The sequence below is a fragment of the Taeniopygia guttata genome, chromosome 1, assembly GCF_048771995.1.
Source record: "Taeniopygia guttata chromosome 1, bTaeGut7.mat, whole genome shotgun sequence".
Lineage (NCBI taxonomy): Eukaryota > Metazoa > Chordata > Aves > Passeriformes > Estrildidae > Taeniopygia > Taeniopygia guttata.
The window spans coordinates 42,728,996-42,753,123 of NC_133024.1; the positions used below are offsets into that span (position 1 = coordinate 42,728,996).

The 24,128-nt window shown below is 42.1% G+C and overlaps 2 protein-coding genes across 20 annotated transcripts in view; one reads left to right on the forward strand and one right to left on the reverse strand.

The window, feature by feature from the left end:
• Positions 1–17,260, reverse strand: part of ALKBH8 (alkB homolog 8, tRNA methyltransferase) — a 54,372-nt gene extending 37,112 nt beyond the window's left edge. For 2 of the 13 annotated variants that reach the window (XM_030270173.4, XM_072927571.1), the window contains exons 1-4: positions 6,837–6,935; positions 5,945–6,130; positions 2,473–2,613; positions 348–588 (exon numbers count right to left, since the gene is read on the reverse strand). In XM_030270173.4, coding sequence (XP_030126033.4) covers positions 348–588; positions 2,473–2,613; positions 5,945–6,130 — 568 coding nt within the window. In that variant the 5' untranslated portion in view covers positions 6,837–6,935. Of the gene's footprint in view, positions 1–347; positions 589–2,472; positions 2,614–3,338; positions 3,475–5,944; positions 6,131–6,536; positions 6,817–6,836; positions 6,936–17,122 lie in introns of those variants that run through there. The other 11 variants (XM_072927597.1, XM_072927581.1, XM_072927583.1 and 8 more) reach the window with 11 other exon arrangements.
• ELMOD1 (ELMO domain containing 1) overlaps positions 17,110–24,128 on the forward strand; it is a 48,213-nt gene continuing 41,194 nt past the window's right edge. For 3 of the 7 annotated variants that reach the window (XM_030270273.4, XM_030270230.4, XM_030270283.4), the window contains exon 1: positions 17,115–17,250. The gene's annotated coding sequence lies outside the window, so the exon portion shown is untranslated. Of the gene's footprint in view, positions 17,251–24,128 lie in introns of all 7 variants that reach the window. The other 4 variants (XM_030270211.4, XM_002199765.6, XM_030270221.4 and 1 more) reach the window with 2 other exon arrangements.

Consider the following 24,128-nt stretch of genomic DNA (forward strand, 5'->3'; position numbering starts at 1 on the left):
CTGAGACAGAGATTGCAGGTCACACAAGAAATTCAATGAACTGTCCAGAGATTCTCCAGGCTCCTAGATCACAAAACCTTCATGTACAGCATTGAATGGTCAGAAAATCACTCAAATCTTTCTTTCCCTTTTCCTTCCAAGTAATAGAGCTGAAATGAGAGTATCCTGACCTGGAATACAAGGAGCAAAGATTATTTTATGTCCTGAATCTCAGATTCTAGCTTTCATTCTCTGTGTCTATATACAAGAATGAGTGTGTTTTTACCTATATTTACAACTCAGAAAGTAAAAGCAAAGGGGAGCAGTATGGAGGGAGCTGGATATATAGGACAGCAGAAAAACTGTACCTTTTTCCACAAAATTAATGTATAGAATAATGTCTTGGCCACAGTCTTCCAGTGTTACTTCCTTTCCATTAAGGGTGTTAAAGGCTTTTTTGGCTTCTTCTGTTGTCCTGTATTTCACAAATGAATATGGTTTATTTGGTGGCATTAAGAGTGTTTCCATTGCTCCATATTCTTCTAGTATTCTGAGCAATTGCTGTCTACTCATCCCATTACCAAGACCAGCATTGGCAATAACCAGGCTCTAATTGAAAAAATAATTAAAAAAACAAAACAAACAAAGAATTAGTGATTATTGTTGGTTCATTTAAAACTAACATTTTACCAAGAGAAAGTGGCTGTAGTTATCAGCACTATAAAGAAAAATTAAACCCACGAGCACTCTTATGTATTCTGCACAAGATATTTACATTTCCATGAGCATTGCTTGCCCAGCACATGGTGTGGCTGAAAGCCTTGCAACCTCTATCAGAAACACCTCCTCAGTTAATGCATGCTTTCAAGTGCCATGTGTGCTTGTAGTATGCTTGTCAAAAACAGTGGCACTGGCACATAATTTTGGTGGTTTCTGGAACAGCTGGGGAAAGTGTTCAATTAATTCAAACAACAGAAGCATTTTGCTTCTCTAAAAAAAAAAAAACAACAAAAAAAAAACACCAGAAAATGAGGTTTAGAACCAAAGAGGAGGGTCATTTAAAAAAATTATACACTGACCACTGCTGTGATTATGCCTATTGTGAAGGCTCTGCTAACATCTGTTCTAAGCTCTGCATCAGGCTGTCTGCTATGGATCATATTTTTCAAGGTTTACCTCATTATTAATTACTGCTATTATCTGGAATGTTATTGATGGAGAGTCCTATGTGTGTGAAGGACATGCAGAGGTTCAAACCACTCATTTCATTTAATCTACAAAGATCCCACTACACAACTGCTACAGCACATGCAGCAACTGATGATGTAATTCACAGATGGACTCTTGCACAAGCCTGTAAGTATTTTCTATATTCCTGACACAAGTTTACCACTAGCATTATGATTTTGTTTTATGTATCACTTATTCAAATGTTCTGTCACCAATAAGGACCTTGCTGGACCCCAGAATTACTCTTTGGAGAGATTAGATAGATAATTTGGTACCTGGGACAGTTTCAAGGGGAACAAGTCCCAAATTACAGACCCATTTCCAAGCAACACTAGAAAAACACACTCTGTTCTAAAGAGTTTACAACATAAACAAGATTGCCGAGTCATTAACATCCGTCCATGTGGTTTGAAATTGGAGAAAAAATTAAACCAAATTTTATTAAAAAAATGTATAAAGATCTAACTGATGCTTCCATATTTGAAGGGGAAGAATTTGCAGGATGAGGATGAACAAGCATATGGCAAATGATACTGCTCTACAGTGTTTCAAGCCATTTATATTTCTTCATAAATGAGAGCGGGAAATTAGGAACCCTAACTTCCCTTTCTGTCTGCAAGTTCCTGTCACGTTTTGCTATATCAGTATCTGCGAGGTAATCCTCTGATCTGCTGCAACTCTATTGCAGCAGAACACTACAAATCAAAAATCCAAGTAGCTTTCTGCTAGGTCTCTTTACTGCATGGAAAGAGAAAGCTGTGCCTATTTAAACAGCTGCAAGTCAGCCAACCAGCTCAATTCCCACAGAACCACAGTCTTAATTTGTTTAGAGGAAAAAAACAAGATGGAAAAGATATTCAAGACAGACATGTTTTTAATGGGGAGCTTAGATGAGACAAATTACACTTGACAGGGAACCATGGAGGATAGAAAGGTACAAAAGTTAAAAGCCTGAGAGAAAAAAAAAAAAAAAAAACACAGAAAAAGAGACAAAAAATATCTATTTCAATAGCATTTCCATGGCTTCCTCCTCCTCAACCCAAGTAACTAGTGTTTCAGGTTAAAAAAAACATTATCCAAAGGCCAAAGTCTCTCCATAGACCCCAAACTGCTCAAGTACCATTCTGCTTTGAAATCAAAGAAGCACAGAAAACCCTTAATCTTGGGAAGTCCATTTTTAATAACTGCATTTTACATAAGACACATGAGAGAAGAGAACACAGATAAGCAGCATTTTAACATTACCATCAAAATCACAACTACCTGTGTGGCATGGGAGACACACTTTATGCCCTCATGTCTCATCAATGTATGCTGAGCTCTGACCTGCTTCCTCAATACCTTCTTCTTCATTTTCTGAACTTTCAAATGATCTTCACTGGGTTTAGCTTCCATACTGGTGTTCTGGAAAGCAGAAATAACAACACATAGTGAGGGTCCTGCCTGAAAAGGATCTCTCCCAGAAATAAATCTTTAAAAGATTGCTATGATGCTTTATTTAGTTTTCCCATTTTTTCTCTTCCTCTTCACTTGAACAGAACATGAGAAAAAAATTATGTGCAGAACTGCCTGAGATTCATATTGTCTCAGTTTCTCAGTTATTCTCATGTCTTACAAAAGCTTGAGTCAGAGATTAAATGTGTGACACTTTTTACCTAATTGCACCCAAATGTGACATTTGGCCAAACTTGCCTTTCTTGAGCATAGAAAAATGTGTGCAATACTTAGATGTCCTAGAGCAAGCAATTAGGATGCTCCACACATCATTTACCACATCTCCCAAACTTAATGAAAATCACATTCCTGTTGTGCAAAGGAACCGAAAACTGTGTACATATATGTATTAAGTACTGAATTTCATAGCAACACAGCATTTACCAACCAGTGAATACTTACAGGTCAATGGCATTCTCCAGGTTTTGCTGCATCTTTTGCCAACTTTTGGTCTAGCACTACACTGAGATCATGCAGTACCTTCCCTCATTTCTTTGAGCCTATATTCTTTTCCTTTCTTTTTTCTACTTCCTTCAAATCCAAGGGAGGAGTCCATATCTCATGTAAGATTAAGACAAAGCTCCCAGACATTGATGCAGTTTGACTTTATCTCTCCCTGTAACATAATCCCTTACCTTTATCTTAGAGGTACTTCTCTTCTTGGCCAAAAATCCTCCTAACAGTATAGCTGGACAATCCAACTGCAGCTGTCTGTCCTATTCCACTCTTTTATCAGCACTGACATGACAACAATCCTTTCATCTTCTCTTCCTGTCAAAAAATTGTTTTGTTTCAGCTATTTTTAAGGAAAAAACAAAACTAAACAAAACTAGATCAATCACCCCTATATGTAATTATTTAACATTGTCAACTGCCCCAACAGTCACTCATCCACTTGCATACCTTCTGGCTTGCATGACTGCAGAGCTCCTTCCCAATACCTAAACTGCAGACACAACCATGATAATATGACAATGTACTACAAAAAATAGTAAAGATAAAAAAACCCTCATATTAGTATTTGCAGCAACTTTGTGTTGAATGACTTAGCAAAAATTTTGTTTTAAACGAGCACTGATATGCTAGTAAAACTGTTATAAGAGATTGAAGTGTTGCACAGGAGCTGTAAGTATGTACTCCCTGTGATTGCTGCAGCATTACCATCATCAACCTGCACAACTTTTAACTGCACAAAAATAATTTTTAAAGAGAATCAGATTGACAAAAGCACTCTATGGAAATGAAAAATTCTAATGCTCCAAAAAGGAGCAGGATCAATGCTGTCAAAGAAGACTCAGTCTTTTTCCCTTCCTTTCCACTTACTAGTTCATCCTCCTACCATTCCTGTTCCATTCTCAAACACAATTTTACAGGGGCCTTAAATGAATTGAAACCCTTGTCAACAACACTTTCAAGCAAACATGGCAAGTTACTGGCATGGTGGGTATCAACAATTTTCTCCTGATATAGTTTCAGATGCCTGGTAACTAGTTTGAGGTGGCACATGCAAGGCCTTAACAGTTTGAACCCTGACTTCCTGGCATTCTTCAAGTTTTTACACATCTGACCACATAAAGATCACATTTATATCTGTGTCTGACTAAAGGAGAAAAAAAAACCACCAAAAAAACCCAAACAAACAAAAAAAAAAACCACCAAAAAAAAAAAACAACCCACAAAAAAAACCCCACTTAATAAACTACTCAGCACCAAAATCCATCCTACCACCATTAGACAATTCACATTTCCTAGAATCTCCTAAAATCACAATCACCCTCACATGCAACAGAGACAAAATGCATAAGTAAGATAATTAGAAACCAAGGTAACTTAGAGGGGAAAAATAAAAGCCTCATGAAAAGAAGCACAGAAAGTTTTTATGAAATACATTCTCCTAAGTGCATCTAATGGGTTACCCTTACCAAGGTTCAGCTGATTTGCAGGCTCCTTCAGCAAACCTACTATGACCAAGCTGTGCAATTATAAGACTCCATAGAATCACAAAATCATTTAGGTTAAAAAAGACGTGTAAGGTTGAGTCCAACTGTTAATCCAGAACTGCCAAGTCCACCACTAAACCCTATGTTCCTAAGCATCACCATCTATATAACTGGGTCCAAAAGGCATGGCCTGTCCCACCTTATTTGCCATACACAGATGAAAAAAGGCCTACATCTTTACAGCCTACACCTGAGCAGGTTCCTCTGTGGAGAGTGTCAGGCAGTCCCAAACTACTCCACAGGAAAGTGACACATCTTGGACTTGGTTAGTTTACAGAAAGAGCAAAAATACAGGACAGGTTAATACTTTGGAACCAAGCAAGTTGGATTTTGATGGCAAAGCATGGAGGCTATGCACATCACCCATACCAGTCAGACCACTGTCATGCAGCCTGCAGAACTTCAAACTGAAAGGGTCAGGCCTCTCCCATAACAGCTACACCTCCACATACTGGAAGACTTCATCTGACATCTGGGGAAAACAGTTCTGAATTTAGTCAGGCCTTAAGTCAGGTCCTCATAAATACCCACATTGTCCAGGGAAAAGCAAAGAATTCATGCCACAATATTTGTTAAACTAGCACAGAAAGCTGAAAGACTACTTTTTATCCTTTCATAACCCCCGAACAAGGGACAGCTGAGGTGTGACTCAGCTGTCTAAATAGCACATAATGCTGGCAGAGATGACTTATCCCACAACACTCAGCTCTTCTCCTGCTGCTCAAGAAGCTGAAGACCTTCCTGATGTACTGTGTCATGCTTGCCAGCATCACTCTGGTGCCACCAGCTTCTGAAGGCACCTTAAACAGTAATACCTGCATAGCTGAGACAGCAGGATATTCCCTTGGTCTCCCTCTGAACCGTGTCTAAACTCTGTGTCTTGTCTGTTGCATCATTACCATTGGCTCAATTCGGTAGGCACAGGAACCAAGTCTGCCCTGATTTCTGAATAAAGGAAACACACTCAACTGTACAGAAGCAGGAAGCTTCATTTGCTAGGATCTCACACTTTCTTAGAAAGGCCAATATGACTACAGAAGAAAAAGGATTAATCCACTGTTGAATTCATTACTGTTACCACCTAGTTTTACAACGAGTATTTTTAAAAGTAGCTCCTGAAAACACAGACTGAAAACGGTTTCCCCTTGCAATAGGAACTAAGGGTAAACGCACGTTACAAAACTGGCGTGAAGTTACTACAGAGGTTAATGTAAAGCTTTAATGCAATGCACAAAGCTTACTTGCTGTAGAAGCAGCTTCTGAAACCTGAAGTACCTGGCGGCCAGGCGGAGCTGAGCGGCGGCTGTCGGCAGAGGGAGCGCCACGATCAGGGATGAGCTGGGCCCTTTGTTACTCACTTTCGGCTTGCTTTTGTGCCGCAGACACGCCACAACAAACGTATACGGACATAGTATTAACATAGACATCTGGGGGGGAATAAAATACATTCAGGAGGCCCGAAGGTGAGATTTAAGAGCTCCAGCACTGACCAAACGCGCCTGAACGCACCAGCACAGCCAAGCACCAGCCTGTCCATGCGGCTGTCCCATCCCGCCTCTGCCAGGGACAGCCAGCACCAAAGCTCCCACCGACACCCCGCAAACCCCCGGGCTCCGGGCACTCGCTGCAAACAATGATAACAGGAATAACCACAGGAGCGTGCCATAGAACCACACAATGTGAAGGGTTTGAATAGACCTTAAAGATCACCCAGTCCCAAACCCCGTGTCATGGGCAGGGGTGCGTCCTACCAGACCAGGATTCTCAAAGCTTTGAACACTGCCAGGACTGGGGCACCCACAGCCTCCCTGCGCAACTTGTTCCAGGCCTCACCACCCTCACAGCAGTGTCCCTTCTGCTCTGCCCTGAGGACACACGATGGAGGCCATAAAAGCCTTGAGGCAGACGTACGGACTAATTTGGCCTTGGCCCCCTTGCACCACCTCCTGACATGGCCGAAGACAGAGCCGGAGCCGTGACCAGGCGGCCGCGGGCTCTGCTCCCCGCACAGGCAGCACGGCGGGGACGGGAGGGGAACCAGCGGCAGAGGCCGCCTGCGCTCCCGCGGCTCCCCGGCCCCGCCGCAGCCGGAGGAGGCCCGAGCGCTGCAGCCCGGCCCGGCGGGCGCGTTACCTGCAGGAAGCGGCCATGTCGGGGCGGGCACAGCGCGGCACCGCCCCGCCGGCCGCCATGGCACCGCCCCGCCGCTGCCCGCGGAGTCCCGGGGGCGTTTGGCGGCTGCAGACGTCTGTCGCTTTATTACAGGTCAGGGAAGCCCAGCTTCAGCAAGGCCAAGTGCTAGGTCCTGCACTGGGGTCACAGTAACTCGCAGCGCCACAGGCTAGGGGAAGAGTGGCTGGGAAGGACGTGGGGGTGCTGGGCAACAGCGGCTGAACATGACCCAGTGTGTGCCCAGGTGGCCAAGAAGGCCGATGGCAGCCTGGCCTGGATCAGCACTGCTGTGGCCAGCAGGAGCAGGGCAGTGACCGTCCCCCTGTGCTCAGCACTGCTGAGGCCACAGCTCCAATCCTGTGCTCAGTTCTGGGCCCCTCACTGCAAGAAAGACATTGAGGGGCTGGAGCGTGTCCAGAGAGGGGCAGTGGAGCTGGGGAAGGGTCTGGAGCAGGAGTCTGATGAGAAGTGGCTGACGGAGCTGGAGTTATTCAGCCTGGAGAAAAGGCAGCTCAGGGAGAAGCTCATCGCTCTCTGCAACTGCCCGAAAGGAGGGTGCAGCCAGGTGGTGTCAGCCTCTTCTCCCAGGTAACAAGTGACAGGACAACAGGACGTAGTTTTAAGCTGCAGGAGGTTCAGGTTGGACATTAGGAGGCAGTTCTTCATGGAAAGAGTGATTAGACCTTGGAATAGACTGCCCAGGGAGGTGGTAGAGTCACCCTCCCTGGAGATGTTTAGGAAAAGACTGGTCGTGGCACTTAATGCCACGGCTTATTTGACATGGTATTGCTGGGTCAAATGTTGGATTCATGATCTCCAAAGGTCTTTCCCAACCTGACTAGCTCTCTGATTCTTTGGCAGCAGCCAATTCTATGGGCCAAGATTTCCCAATGACCCAGCCAGGGCTCTCCTGCGGCACACAGGGGAGAGGGACATCCATGCTGGATGGATCCAGGGCGGTCTGTGTGGCAAGGGGTAGGAGGAGAGCGGCCCCCTACAACCACCTTCCATGGACACACACTTACTGTCACTGTGCCACCCCCTGTTCCTGGTCACTCCATGCTTCCTGGCTCCACTTGCCAGCAGGTCCTCCCTGTGCCACATTTTCTCCAAGTAGAGTCAGGTCTTTGCCAACCTGCTCTCCATCCAGAGTCTCCCTCTGAGTCCTCACAAGTGCAATGCTTTAGCCCTATGTGCAGTGGGACGCCATCCTTCAGCCCCACACCTGCATTCATTCCTCCATTGAAGCCTCCTCCAGCACAGGGGATCCAAAACCAGATGGGGGAAGCCACATCCAAGCGGCAAGTTAAAGACAGCTTCCATCAGGCCAGGATGGCTTAAAGACAGCATCATGGCTTCTCCCAGGCTCAGGCACTCACCAGAAGAGACCATCCCCTGGACAAGCCACCATCACAACCAGCACTGATCACGTTACCTTTGGCACAATGCAGCACTCAAGACAGAGGAAGATAAAACAGTGCCAATCCAGACAAGGCCATGGGAAGACCGAGCCCATGGTTGTATGTAAATATTCTGTACCGCTCTTGGCCTGGCCAGCAACCACCCTAAGGCTATGGAGTGAACCCACGCTAGTGGGAGGCCTGCCTCACTGAAAGGAAGCATCTCAACACCTCACTGACTCCCTGTGGAGAAAATGGTCCCTTAAATCAGCGATACAATGTGTAAGCCTTTGCTTCACTTTTCTTCACAGGCTAACCAAGATGCATACTATGCCCCTAGACATAACTTTTCTCCCTTCTTTATCCAAAATGCTGGAATTTGAGATTGCTTACCTTTTGTTTACCTGACAAATATTCTACTTCTCACTGCATCATATTACCTAAAGCCTAACTCTTTTTTTTACCTTTCCTCCCTCAGCCTCCTGTGAATATGTAACCTTTCTTAGCATCAATGATGTATGGGATTCCCAGGCAGGTGTTATGTAAGGTATGACTGATGAGCCTGTAAACCTGTAGATTGAAGCCAGCTCCTCAAGTTTTTCCCAGATGCCCACTCTGGAGGAATCTACCTATGGCTGTGCTTACCCAGAAGAAAAGAACAAAAAATCCAACCAACCAAGAGACAACAAAAAATTCATTTCTCTTTCCTTTGGAATGTATACCATGCCCTATGCCAAGAACACAGTTGTTCCATGTACAGAAGGTACAAGTGCACTAAGCATGTGAAGCTGACAGGGCATATCCACCAGCCTGTAATATTTGGGAGGTAGGAATTACTTGGTTAGAAGTGGTGGTTCCACTTCTTTTCCTCCACCACAGTCACCCTCTGTCCTTGACCCACACAGTGGATAGCAAAGTGTTGTGATAGCACAGATCTTCTGCCTAAGTTTTCTTATATTTAAAGTATTCATATATTTATTGCCTACTTGGTAGGCAGCAAATATATGAATACTCTTGTACAGCATAGAGCTTTTTAACCTTTGTGAACACTAAGCCTTAGCATCACCTGCTCTTCTTGGTAGCCAGAATGAATGGAGAAAGAACAACCAGGCCTCATCAACAGCTGCTGTCTCTATTAAAATATTCTCTGAGGCTCTCAGCCCTGGAAACCACCCAACCCTGAAAGCTGCTGAAAGGATGATGCTAATGATACCAGTTTATAATTCATTACCAATTTGTTCTGACAAGTGGAAAAAACCTGCCCAAAGGTTGTTTCTCTTAAGTGTTCACATTCCAGATTCTGTGCACTCTCCATTCTATATGCATGTCTATGTGCATTTTCTGGGAGCGAACAAACTGACTGTGAAGTTCTTTTTTTCTTTTTTTTTTAAGTATCTCTGTATGATTAGCAGTGGTCAAGAATTTTTCATGCATATTGCAATAGCATTTCCTCTGATAATGCATTAATATTTTTCTTCTATAAACAACATTCTTACATTGGAAATTTCCACCATTTAAAAGGAAAACAGTTAAAGGCTGGTTAGGGGTTTAATACAAGCATATTTCAAACCAGAACTGTTATGCCCTTCATGATTTAAGCCCAGAAGCGCTGTTCATTCTCCTCTGCTGCTAGATGGGTACAGGCTCCTCCTACAGATACCACTTATTGACAAGTAAAAGTACGTCTCCATTAACATTATCACTGACTAACCCACAAAAGAGTTCACAGAAGTGGGGATTCAAATAAATTCACCTTTAATATAGATGTTAATAAAATCTCTGATTTAAAGTGTGTTAGCAGAAAACTCACTATTTCTTTTCAAAAATTCCTTTTGTATAATTTTAATATTTTGATTTATATGTCAGCAAATATTCTAGTTTGATATTAAATCTTAATAGTTTTCTTAAGAAAAAATAAGGTTTATATCAGAAAATCTTGGCTCTGCTCTATTTTTTTAATCCATAAACAGGAAAGATGTTTTCTAAAGCAGAATATCATGCTCCCATTTAGTCATAGGTGAAAAGTAAAATCCTACTGACTTTTCCCAGGAACAAATTACATGATTTGCTATGCTGTTAGCTATTCTATCTTGGCCACATTCCCAGGGAGAATCAAGGCGTTTGTCAGTCCCTGAGAATCAACTTCATAGGATAACAAGTAAACACTTCTATTTCCTTCAACAAACAAGAGGTTACTGGTCCGTAGGTGGAAAGATAATCTTACTCCTTTTTATAGCAAACCATGCTGTAGCCTAATGTGATCACACTGGATTTCCATTAATTTCAAACCCAATTAAAAGGGAATCTCAAGAAGATAGGATTTTCTGTATCAAATCTCTTGGTATAAGAAACTGCAGTTTAAGAATCATGACAAATAGGATATATTTCAGGATAGCATTTTTGTTACAGAAATAAGAAGAAACCTCTTTAGCACTAAATCCAGCTCAAAATCACCCGTGACTACTCCTGTAGAGAAGTACTGTAATAAAGGATGAGACACAAGATAAATTGTTTTAGGATAGCATTAATGTAATAATTCAGCACTTGGACAAATATGTGTTGACCTAAATTCAAAATGTGCAACTGCTGCTGCTGGAGATAATAAAAGTCTCCATTACAAACCTCTGCAATGCCAAGAGCTTATATTTTTCAGGATGAAGGCAAGGCTGGCTCTGTGCTGCATGTCATTTTTATTCTGTGTTTGTGCTGTTCAATGTTAGATTTACTATTTCTTTCTAAAAAAGAAAAACAGTCAGAAAAAAACAACTTTTAGAAGTTTGTTAGCAATTGCATAAGACTGAAAGAGACATGAGAAGTCTGGGTCCTCTTAAAAGCAGTGGGATTTTCAAATGCTAGTGATGAAAATGCTTGCATTCTAAAGGGACTTAAAATGTCAAGTAGTATCAGTATGCTTTCTGGTTTCTAAGCTTTAGCCTATGTTCTGTTAATATCTCCAAACTTTTTCAAGCTTTTTTTCCACAAATGTAAGATTTTATAGTACTTTTCTTCTCCTTTCCTTTAATAAAAAAAGCTGCACTTTTCCTAAAATTTCAAGACTCAGTGTACTGTAACTTCAAGAAATACACTAAATAGCACAAATCTCACAGTAAAACTCTAATATTTGGCAACACTGCATTTCTGGCACAGATACATGATTATTGTCAGGTTCACTTCCACTGTTACCCATTGTGATCCTCTTGTGGAGCAAGCTTCTTTAGCATGATGACACAGCTTTTTCTGAGCATCGAGATTCCAGTTCTCTACTGGGACAGCTACAGAACTTGTCATCTACAGAACCAAACCAGTCAGTGAATGTTTAGGATTGGACGGGGGTTAGCTAAACTGAGGACTTCTGCTATGCCATGAGATTGCACTAATGAAATTCAAGGCTGTTTATTAAATGCAGGGAGGAACAGCTTTAGCTTCTGTTGTCAGACACACTGCAAAAGAATGCCTACACTGCTGGGCGACCATTAATATTGCACTTGAACTGGGAGCACAATCTGTAAGCCTCGATAAACAGAAAATCTTTGATCCTTTTCTGGTGAGTCTTCAGAAAATTCCTGTGAACTTTCAGGCATAAGACAGAAATTACTGTAATTATGATGTGCCTGCTGCAAGTCTGAAGATACTTCATTATATGTACTGCCGGTGCAAAGAATCAGCTCTTGAGAGGTTCCTGCAGCATGTGGACATACATGTAAAAAAATAGATAATTTCTTGATTTCATTAAGAAAGACCCCAAGAAATGTAAATTCCCTAAACATAACTACTGGAAAGCATAATATCCATGAATTTAATTCAGAAATTCCTGGGGAAGCTCCTGCCAGCTTTTTCTGCTCAAATAAAACTTCTCAGTGAATGGTCCTCAGACTTCAAAGTCCCATATGCACCAGTACTCAGCAAACCATACATTGCATGAAATTGTTTTGTCCTCAGTTTTTACTTCCTTTTGGCATAAACAGTCTTGGTGACTTAGGGCTTTAAATCCTTCCAATGCCATGCAAGCTTTAAAGAAAAGATGATAATTCTCTGCTGAATAGGATTGTTGCTTTCACTGCTGCTGTGACTCTTTCTCTGCAGTTCAGGCAAAGTTTAGGTGAGATTATTTACCAGTTTTGTACACTTTCTGGGGTGTCATAAAAGTAAGATGGAATGTTGAAAGAACCATACAAAATATTGATTTCCCTCTAAATCACTCAACCCATCAACACATGGTGTAGTTTAGCTTTGAAAGCAATGTTGTTAGAAATGAGTCTCACAAAATATTTGTTTTCTCTGACATGCATACTAAAAATTGTCATCCCTTCAAAGTCTGCATGTACTTTACATTCTCTTCTGGCTCTTTATGCCTGTTTTACATTAAACAAATATGAAATATAATTTTTTTAAAATGCTATTTGAACTATATAACTATATTCTTCTGGCCATACAGTAAAAATCTTACAGTAACCTGGGAAAATTCAGTTCTGTCACAAATAATTAGGATTTGTTAGGCATTCAGGAAGCAATGCGACCTTGCACAGGGATCCTCCCTGATAGCTACACTAGGCAGGCAGTCTGCTGTCCTGCATATCCTTGGAAAACATAGTTTCTCACAGTTATAACTTCAGGGCATAAATGTATCATAAGGACAATCATGGAGTATCAGGCTCTGAGTCTGTCTACTTGAGCAATCAATACATTTTTAAGGATGTAGTGCTGGCAGTTTGGACACTATCTGTGAAGTTAATTTTTAAAGACGTAGTGCTGTTTACGTAAGAGAACTAAATGTTACATTTCCATCGTGAGATCCTTGGTGCCCCCACTGACTGGAGAGAATATTGCAATGTATTCCTTGGACTGGGACTCCATTCTTCCGTCTCCTTTCAGTCATCATGTCAGGAGAACTCATTAGCTGTTGCTCATGCAACATGTTTACTTTCTTTATAAGAATAGCTGTTCAACCATAAGTTAAAATTTTCTAATGGTCACTCCATTTGATGCTCTTGTAATCTAGTTTTCATTACTTCTTTGAATCTGTGTGCACACTTGACATATCTGGAAAACAGGAATTGTAAGCTTTTAAGCTGAATAGGCAAAAGAAGAAAAAAGAAAGAAGATGCATCCCAATTTTGTGATTTTTCTTTTACAAACACCACTTGTCTGTGAGTCAGTTTGCTGATCTGTATGACATTTACATAAATATTTACCCGTATCACCAGGGGTTGTGAATCCTCATGAATCATTGTTGGTGAAAAACTTCATAATCTTTGCATGAAGATTATGCAAAGCACATGCATTCAGAGTATGGATCTAATTAATAGCAGAAGATTAATGAAAAGAAGAGATTTTTTAAAAATAATTTTTTTTTCCTTGTTCAAAATTTATTTAAAACTTTTCTTTTATAAATACAAATCTTTTTCACACAGACATAATATGGTTGGTACACATCTTGGTGATGATTAGGACACAGTTGCAGCATATTCGAGTTTGTTCAATTTTATTAAGAGAACAAAGTAAGTATTGCTAGTCTATAGTATTTGAAACTCATGTCTACACAACTTTATTTTATTCTTTCTATGCAGAAATATCCACCAGAATGATTTAAATTAAAGTATTATACCATTAAATGCTCTTAATTTATATGTAGGCAAAGTCTTTTCTGGCAAAATTCTTTGCTTCAAGAAATGGATGAATTAAATGAGCATACTGGCTGCTTCACTTAGCTGTCATCTCTCTAAAGGCTCTATGAGTAAGCCTGACACACTTCATATCTCACATTACCATCATCTACAGGCTTCTGTTAGTGTCTCCCATCTTAAACTTTATGGCATCTTCAGTCAAAGAGATACAAGTGCGGTGAAGTGTGGGACTGGAAATGAACAAAACAACTGGGAGATTGGCTTAAAAATTATCCTGAAGTTTGTGTGCACACAGCCCTAGTTGCTATAATATCAGGGCATGAGAGCCATATAATTCACCATCAAATGACTATCTGTATTTGATGCTTGTCCTAAGCCAAACACAAATAATTGCCACAAGAATCCTCTCAGAAGGGGCAAGTGAGGAAATTTAAGAACAGCCTGAGAAGCTTGTCATTTATGGAGAGTAGCCTATCTCATGCTGAGTGAGAACTAGAGGGATTGATAACCTGAACTACAGATTTTGGAAAGTGAGGTAAGAAAATTCCTTATGTAAATAGGGAAGGTTTTCCTATTCCTTCCTTGTCCTTTCTTCCTACAACTTTAAAGATTTTTCCAGCAGTACTAGGATTGTTAGGTAAAATACCTTCTTTCACGTCGATTTTAAGTCAAAGAATACAAGTGTAGCTAAAGTAGTTCTGCCAGCTCTGTATTGTCACAAAATTAAAAACGCTACTTGTTAAAAGGAAAACAAAATAATACCTAAAACCATAAACTAAAATATAACTTGTTATGAAACATTTATTAATGCTTGGGTGGCACATTGTCTGAGAAGAGTGCTGGGTGATGCTAGGTAGGTTCTTCACAAGGACACAGCACATGTCCTTGTTATCAATTTTGTCTTTATCAGTAATTTCTGTAACAGCAAGAGCGTCTAAAATAATAAGGGACTTGAGCTTTTTATTTTTCACCAATATCTGAACAAGGTATGTTGCTATCTGGTTTTTCTGCTGCTTCTGTCACCTTCTTTCCAATGCTAAATTAATCATGCAGGTGACCTTGCTGTTTTATTAAGCACAGCAGGCTGTATGAGCTATTGCTGGAAAAGTGTGACATTGCTCAACTAGTGGGGTCCTACATCTATTTTTTTCTAATATGATTTCACTGCCACTTCTAAGTACAGGCTATATTTCTGCTGTCATGCACAGTTTCTTTCATTTGCCATCAATTAGAAATAATTATGCTGTTAAAAGGAAAGTACATCATAACTGCTTATAAACAGAAGATTTTTTTATAATATGCTGGTTTGCCTCAACTTTCCATGAAACAACAATTCTGAAAACAGGAGTCATAGTAACCTGAGTAGCTTCCATACCAACATGTTGAGTGAATGGGTACATCTAACTGAAATTTGACAACAAGGGTCTCAAAAAAAATCCAGGCAAGTCTGAAATGGTGCTGCATGACTACAGTACAGATATGTACCACTGTGTAATTCCAGAGCATGGACAGAAGGCCATTTGGAAACTCCAAACATGTTGGTCTGATCCCCTAAATTTGCCACAACAGTAAGGGAACAAGGGAATAAGGCTTTCTATCTCACATTTTGAATTCCTTAATATTTGTGAACAAGACCATGTCATCTGGGAAAGGCTACTTCTGTAGCAAGGATCTGGCTTTTCATGCTTATGATTCACCTTGCATAATATGAATGAATTGTCTCAAAAATCTCTGTTTCTAGATTTATTTTGGGAAGCATAACCAAACTCTGCTCCTGAAGCCCCTGAAAACTCCCCCAATTTAGAGTTTATTCTGTTCACATGTCTACAGACCTGCAGTGGATCTGCTGGCCTAGTGCAAGAGAAGTTTCTGACAGACACAGGATCTAAGAGCAAGGATCTGATATGTTGGAGGCAGACATCATTGCAATACAGTAACTAGAAACACTGCCCAGGAGAAATAACTACTTTTCTAGTTCATTGATGCATGGAATTAAGCTTGAAAGATTACTTCAACGTGCAAAGCATAATGCAAGTAAGAGATGAGGTGGTAAAGCTGTAGTCTGATACTGACCCTTGAGTTGTTCCATTGAGCATCAGACCTCATTTGCTGATGGACCACACTGCTGATGTGGAGGCTGCTGGGACATCCTCCCTCCCTGCCACTTGATCAGCTCTGCAGAACACAGCACCTGCCAGCCAGGTGCACCAGGCATGCTGGTGACAGGTGGAAGATAGACTGCATAGCTCTAGTAGGAGGAGAATTAAATACCAGTCTGCTTTGCTGACATGAACAGTGTTTCCTAGTTGTTAAATGTTAGACACAACAGCCCGAGTGTTTTCACCATACTTCTTAAATGTGACAGTTGATTATGTGATCAAAATGACTGAAAAGGGAGATTCAGAAGAGATTAAACCATGTCCCTGAAATAGGCATGCTGAAAGCTATTTTCAAATTAGGCATAGAGAAAAATAGGTTAATTAGCATTTTCAAAGGACTTCTGAAACATGAGACTGTTGGCTAATATTGGGATGCCAGTGTGGCCTGACAGTCTGCTTACAGCTTCAAAGGAACATCTGGACAGATGCATGCAGCAGTAAGGGTAAATGAAACATAGACTGCTTGCCTACTGGCAGTAGATACTGAACTGGGCAACTTTAAATGATTCTGAGGATGCTGCAGACAACAGTTGTTATTCTCCTAGAGGGGAGCGCCGTATAAATAGTATGACATGCCTATGATCCTAATTAGCAGACTTGAAACTTTGAAGACCAAAAGCCTTCAGGATATACTGCTGGGGGAGAAGGGACACTGCTTGACAGGTCGGTGGGAAGGATATGGAGGAAGAATACTGGCTCGCTGAGTACTACCCTAGCTGGCCGGGACCTTAACACCTTGGAGATGTTCCCCGCTTTCACGTGGGACCTTAACCGCACCACTGTGGCTGGACTCCCTGAGCGCAGACAGGTATCGCCTGTCCTTGACAAGCGCGGGGAGAAGGAGGTGGGGGGCAGGTCTCGAAGTCCCGGGATGAGAGGGGCGTCCTGCGCTGGGACGGGGCCGGGCGGCGCGCAGGGAGCGCCCACACGCGCGTTGGCTCCCGTGGCTCCCCGGCCCCTTTCCCTCCCCGCGGGGCGGGTTCGGGCCCCGCCGCAGCCTCCCCCCGCGCTCGCCGGTAGGCGGCACCGCCGCCCGCCTTCCTCCGCCTCCTCCTCCTCCTCACCTTCGCCAGGCGCCGCGCCGGGTGACCCAGATCGCGTCGGCGGCGGCAGCTCCGCGTCCCTCCCGGCGCGGAAGGACGGCTCGGGACGGCGGCCGCGCTGCGCCGCGGGCATGGAGCGGCGCGGAGCGGTGAGTGCGCGGCGGCGGCGGGCCCCGGCGGCGGCCCCGCGGGTCGCTTAGCGACGGGAGGCGGCTCCGGGCATCGCACCGCAGCTCCCTGCACCGCTTCCCTCCCCCGTTCACCGCCCGGCGGTGGGAGAGAAGTTTTGCCCCTCTGAATGCGGGACGCTTTACGGAAAGACCTTGCGGCATAAGGAAATTTGCAGGCGCTGAGTGGTTTGCGCATTTGGGGTATTTGTAGTTGATTTTTTTAAATTTTTGATTTAATTTTTATTTATTTCTAATGGCCCATCCCTTATAACTGTACGGGAGGAGGCCGGCACTGGGCGGCCGCCAGGCGCGCGGCTCTGCGGCTCCGCAGTGGCTGCGCGCCCTGCCCTGCCCCGCAGCCCGCCCTGCGCGGGGCCGCTGGCTTGGCTTGCCCCTCTGCACCTGCCCTGGGCTCTGTGCACCTCAGTCACACCAACGTGTGCACATGATAATGATGACTTCTATTTTCCATGGCACTCTCTTCTTCCCCGTCTCCCCTTCATCCCCCCCACATGGTCATTGTGTATTGAAGTTACACTTGCTCCGAGTTTATTCCAGGATTGATGTCTTTGATGTTCCCCTTTGTCCTCACCGTGTCTGCTTTTCTTACAATTTCCTTTAAAATAGCTAAAAGAGGATAGCAAAAGTGTTTGTCAGAATGGGGGCGGTGGGGGAGAGGGAAGAACAACACCTTTGTCCCAATTCAGTCAACTCAACAGTAAGATCACAACAAGCTGAATTTTTTTTTTGTGACAAAGGCATTTGAAACAAAGAAGCCATTTTAGAAACGGAAAGAAATTTATTATGTAGCTTGCATGTTTAGCATGTTAGTCAATCCCGGTTTTCATTCTTTTTTCTTCTGTTCCCCCCTGCCACCCTCCTGCACTCCCCATTATTCTAATTTATCCTAAAATGAAATAGAATAGAAAAAATAGCATCTCTAAAATCCTGCATCATCCCTGTGCTCTTCAATAAGCTTACCGATTGCCTTCTGTTCCAAACGTTTCATTGCACATTTTTAAAGAATGTTATTTTGTACTCTTAGATCGATGAATAGTTGAATCAGTTGAGTGTGATAAGAACATCTCATCTCCCCAGGAACAGAACAGCAAATGCCTCATTATATGTAGTAATTTGGTAGGGGTTTCATACTTATATCTATTTAGCAAAATGCAGGTTCAGATGAGACTTATTGATTCTTAGAAGAGCCTGCTTTTCTCTGACTGTCTTTAAAAATGTGGGCCACTGTGTTGCCAAGCTGAACAGGTGGAGTTGCATCTAGAAATATCCTTTGACTTGTTCCGTTCTCATAATCTGCATACCATTTTAAGCACTATTTCAACTGAAACTAATGCAAAACTACATTGCTGTAGCAAATGACTTATCATCAAGGCTAATAGGAGCTTGGAGACAGGAAGCCTATGATTTTCAAGGATGAAATCATGTGACAACATCAGATGCTGTATGTATCACTCTAAACAGAAAATGGGCAGAAGATGGTTCCAGGAAAGCAGCAAACAATGGGAAAACCAGCAATGGAATGCATGTATTAACTTTCCTACTCACTGATACACATGTTCTGCTAGTGTAAAAACCTGCTATGGCTGAGCACATAAGCGTGGTGTCTATGAATCCTTAGCCTGCTCAGGCCTTTATTAACCATGGGACAGCATCATATTAGCTTCATCGGCATGTGTGAACCCGAGAATTTCCTGTGATCAAACATCTTCCTGTCGTTCTTGACAGGGAATTGCAGCCCCCTGAGCTAAGCTATACTTAAGTGGCAAACTTTTGGGCTTGTTGCATTAAGTGATTATTTGGTTATCTATCATCTTCCCTGCACAAACAGACTTGCTGGTGGCTGCAGGGAAAATGCTGTTGCACAAATGCTGACATATGTAGGGCTCCAGACTGCTCCTAGTATTTAAACAATCTTGTATTTTAAGGTTAAGCTGTGATCAGCTATAAACCAATTTAAACAGAAACTATGTTCAGCTGTACATTCAGGGCATTATAACTATACAGAGCCAAGCAAGCTTTATTTTTCCCAAGGGGTCACTTGAAGTGTTAGCAGAAAATTGCAAGAAGAACAAGCTTGAGTTGCCCGGAGATCAAATCTTGTTGGATTTAATGCTCTCCAGCTCATAAGACTACATTTTAATTTTTTTATGAACATCTGCTCAGCTTTCTTGATTGGAAAGCTTCTTTCATTTGACATTCCTTTTAAATCCTTTGATTGGTAATGCAGGTCAAAGGACTGAGTGAAATACATTACTCTTTGAATACAAGCTTTGGGAAAGAGGCCTGAAAAGTAAACTCTAGAGGAGAGCTTACTGGAATACTGAGAAGGAAACCAGGTGATGAGATTCCAAACACGCAAGAAAGATAAAGTATGGAACAAGAAAACGAAAAATGAGACTGATGTAAAGAGATGTGGAGAATGTTTGTGGTCATGCAGGACTGTGGCTATGGTTCAGGCTTAGCATCTTCAGCATCCATCTAGCACGATACAGGCTCAGCCACCTAACAGAGCTCGAGTGCTGAGCTGTGCTGTACCACATGATTTGCCAAGCCTGAGCTGGAGGTGGAAATTTTGCTTGTTCCTGGCAGGCAGTGGAAAAGGAAGTATGACAGCAGAAACTGTGGGAGCAGCTGCCCGAGTCACTACTTAGTGGTACATGGGACTGTGTGAGCACTCCTTTTCAAGGCAAAGCAGGCATTTTGGTGACAAACTGACCTGTCTGACTTGCCTTGAGACACATTATGGGTATGTTTACACTACTGATTTGGCTTGCATCCAGCTTAAGTCTCTGACACATCCTCCGAAGACCTTCTCCTGTTGCCTTGCAGTGGTTCAGGTCTCAGGGCAGTCTGGCTGCAAGAGACCTGAACTCTCCCATTGAAGCTACACCAGGACTTCTCCTTTGGGAGTATTCCCATTTAGTTACTGAGCCTTTTGTGAAAGATACTGGTTTCTTGAAAGTACCTCCTAGCTGCAGTCTAGTGATCAGTTTTCATCCACTTTAGCATTAAACCAATGAAGACCCGCACACCAACTTCATCAGCTTCAAGTGTTTCTGGCAGTATATTCTGGAGTGTAGTATCCTGCTCCTCTGCAAAATGAGAGCAAACACTTCTCAGCTTTCTGTTACAGCTGAGAGGCCCTTCAAGAAGATAGTTTCTAGTCCTCCCAGTAGTTAAAGTACCTGAGTGAAATAGAGAAATTTGGCATAGTGTTTTTACCTCATCTTAATCTGTCTACAGATCTGCAGGCTGAGCACTCCATTCTAGTTCAGACAGATACAGCTACAGACGTCAAAAGGAGCCTGGGGAACAGGAGAAATATAGGAGCTTCAAAGACTGGAATTGAAAACAATTGACAATATAAGCAGGTGAAATTGCAACTTGTTAGAGCAAAGTTAGGAGTTTCAGTTGTGGTCCTCAGGACTGTGTCTATAGGAAACTGTGTACCTGTGAGTTCTTCCCTCTCTGGTGGGAAATTACTTCACAGGCGTTTTTAGTCTAAATACAGATTTCTACACTAATGTTTTTCAAGCAAGTCTCCTAGCTTTTGTTCTTCGCCTTTCTTTGTGGACTACTCTTGGAGCATCTGAGAATAAATAGGTGAAAATGTTTTTGGAGCACTCTAACTGCAAGCTGATATTCAGTCCCAGGGACCTGGTTGGAGCTACTCCAGCATCTGTATAGGGTGTTTTGTTTAAAAACAAATGGCCTTCCCCCATCCTGTGCAGTTTCAATTTCGAGTGCTTGGCAGCAGCATTTCTGTTGGTCTGTGCTCTGCACTGATGTATCTGCAGCTTCTGTAGTAGCTATGTATTTTGCTTTTCCAGGGAAGGATTCTCAGGTAAATTCAGGGACAAGACCAAACCCAAAAGAATTAGTTATACAAAGTCCTGTCTCCACAGCTCTCTGTATCATCATTGTAGCTTGGCCATGGTTAACCAATGTTTCTGATGGTGCATAAGAAGGAAAGGCAGTTTCTGCAAAGGAGGTTTGTTTAGGGCTGTGTACAGCTGGCTATCAATTTCACAGACATAGGAGTTATTCCTTAATATATATATACCATCTGCCATTTAAGCTCCTATTGTATGCCTGTGCCTATGCCTGTGTCTGGCAAAAGTGAATCAGTAGGTTTCCTAGGACCCCAAAACTGATATTATTATACTTGCTCAACTGAGCAAGGGCTCCTGTGGCTAGTTACACATTGCACTAATGATGAAAAGAAGTTTTCTAATTATGTTTATTTCTTTATTTTTTAGTAGTCCTATTCATTAATTTGAAAAATAGAATTAAATCTCTACCTTTCATTATTTTCCAGGTTGACTTAGATGTTGAGATTTGTCCATGGCATAGCAACCATTTGTTACTACACTGATAATACTTGCACAGTCATGTGGGTGTGTAGGTGATAAAAATTGGGCCCCTTAGTATAAAGCTGTCCTGTGGTCATGGAAACTACAGTCCTCTTCTGGTAGGCAGTTATAAGAGCAAGTCTCTTATTCCTTCTCCCACTCTGCTCTCACAAAGCCATATCCATATCAACATTGGCTTGGATGTGTGCCATCAAGCAGGTTGTTCCTCTGAAACATTAAAATCAATGTGGGGTTTGTTAATTTTGGGCTTGCAAGGCCCTCACGCTGTCAGTGTTAAAGCAGCCTGAGGAGAACAGATGGGTTGAAGGAGGAAGAAAGGAGTTCTTGCTGAACTGAGTGAGGAAGGGAAAGAAATGGTGTTGCTCCCAGAAGATGACATGGAAAACAGGACATACCATAAGCACAGATTAGGAAAAGGCCACACAACCTACTCCACAGGTTTTCAAGTAGGACTTACAGCAATATCTCCAATGGTTTGAGATAGTATCATTCTTCTTTGAACCTTGTTTGTCCTGACCAACATGTGCTATGTTGTAGAGGGTAAGATCAGTTCATGCTCCTGAACTATTATGGGTGTATCTGCTGCAAGGGTTCTGGAAACTTGTTTAATGTATTTCTTCTATCGCTTTACACTTAGTAGGTTAAGAGTAAGACTATAAGAAATAAAAGTATACCCACTTTTCTAAGAAAAAAGAGACACTGAAGGAAGATTTTCAGTGTTAAGTGTGTTTCAGTGTTAAGCTAAATTTTCAGTGTATTAAGAATAAATGCTTTATGACAATACTGTCAATCATCCTGTCCTAGTCTGTTGGCTCCACTTTGTTCCTCTTCCCCCTCATTAATGTTGCAGGAACAGTTTTCAATGGTCTTCATGTTTCTTTCTTCTTTTTTCTTCCCCACGTGGTCTTCTCCTCTCTTTCCATTTTTCTCCTATCAAATCTTTGCCAGCATCCTTTTCTGTCAGAGAGTGGGCACCCAAAAGAAAGTAAAGGTCTGGTTGAACTAAGCAGGAAGCAGCAGACAGAAGTAGAGCACCACAGTACCTTGCACTTCCCTTGTCACTCACTTTATTTTCCTTCTTGGTTGAGAAAATACATTTTGTGCAATTGCCACATAAGAATGATTCCTACGCCATGATTGAAAGTCTTGCTTAACAACTGGTGTGAATTCATTGACCTTCAAACCATTCTTTCCATCTTCGCCTTTTGCAGATCTTCAATGCCTTTTCCACTTTCAGTGTGGTGTTTGTGTTGATTTATCCCTCATTTTTATGAATGTCTCTGTCTCCAAACTCCATCATAACTTTCTTTCTCCACTGCTTACAGTGTTTGATTTTGATGCTACTTGGAGGTACCTTAAGCTACAGAAAGGTAAAGGAAGGGACTCTTAGTGTGGTCATTTTTACAGTTGTTCACAGCTCTTGTTAATAGAAATAAAAATTTGGTAAGGCACTTGTGACTCTTCCAAGTAGAGCTAATAGGCTGGTACATAGGCCTGTCTGGACAACAGATTGGATAGATGCCTTGGAGTGATATATAGATATAGATAGATAGATAGATAGATAGATAGATAGATAGATAGATAGATAGATATTTTTGTGCGTGTGTGTGTTTCCATTCAAAAATTTTCCCTAAGTAAGGGCTTAAACATGGCTCAACCAAAGCATGGAGTTTGCAATACATATTAGAGAAGCTTTAGAAAATAGTTTCTACTTTCTGTTATAAAAGAGATGATTTCTTCCACTTCTCCTCACTTCAGATATTGGTAAAACCAGAGCAATCTAACCTGCACGTGTCCTTCTGGGCAGCAAATGCATAACCAGAGCTTCCAACAAGGTCATGTACTTGGAGTTGTCCTGATTTCCTACCTCCTGGGATGCAGAACATCTCACTGAGCAGCAACCAGGAGATTAAATTGTAGGCCATGAAGTTTGCAAAATAACTGCAGTGGAATTTTAGATCCTCCTGTCTGGTGAATAATTTTTTTCCTCTGTTATTGTGGTCCCCCTACAGGATTGCAGGCAGCAAACAGCTGATGCATAACACTTATTATAGGATGCTTACGGTTTCACAAGTGTGGTGCTTCATGACATCATCTAACTGGCTGACTGCATGGGAGGTCATCATTCTTGAATCCTGTCGTAGTGAAATTGCAGAAGGAAATGCAGAAACTCTCATGGATCCTACATGCTCTACTCTTGCATATCTGTCTCTCAGAGCTCTGTGGAAAAGTTGCCACTTCCATGCCAAAGTAATCTGGTGAAATAATGGGAAAATGGCACCACATGGAACAATTTTCTGTTAGATCAGTATGACTTGTGTCTGATCTTCACCAGATTCCTGGATAAATAAATTAATTTCTGCTCCTCTAGCTCAAAAGCTGTGTTTGGCTTTTGTCCTGACACCTCTGGTGTCCTTGTCGTAACGTTTTTTGGGGGGAATGGTCATTTAACAAACTAAATCT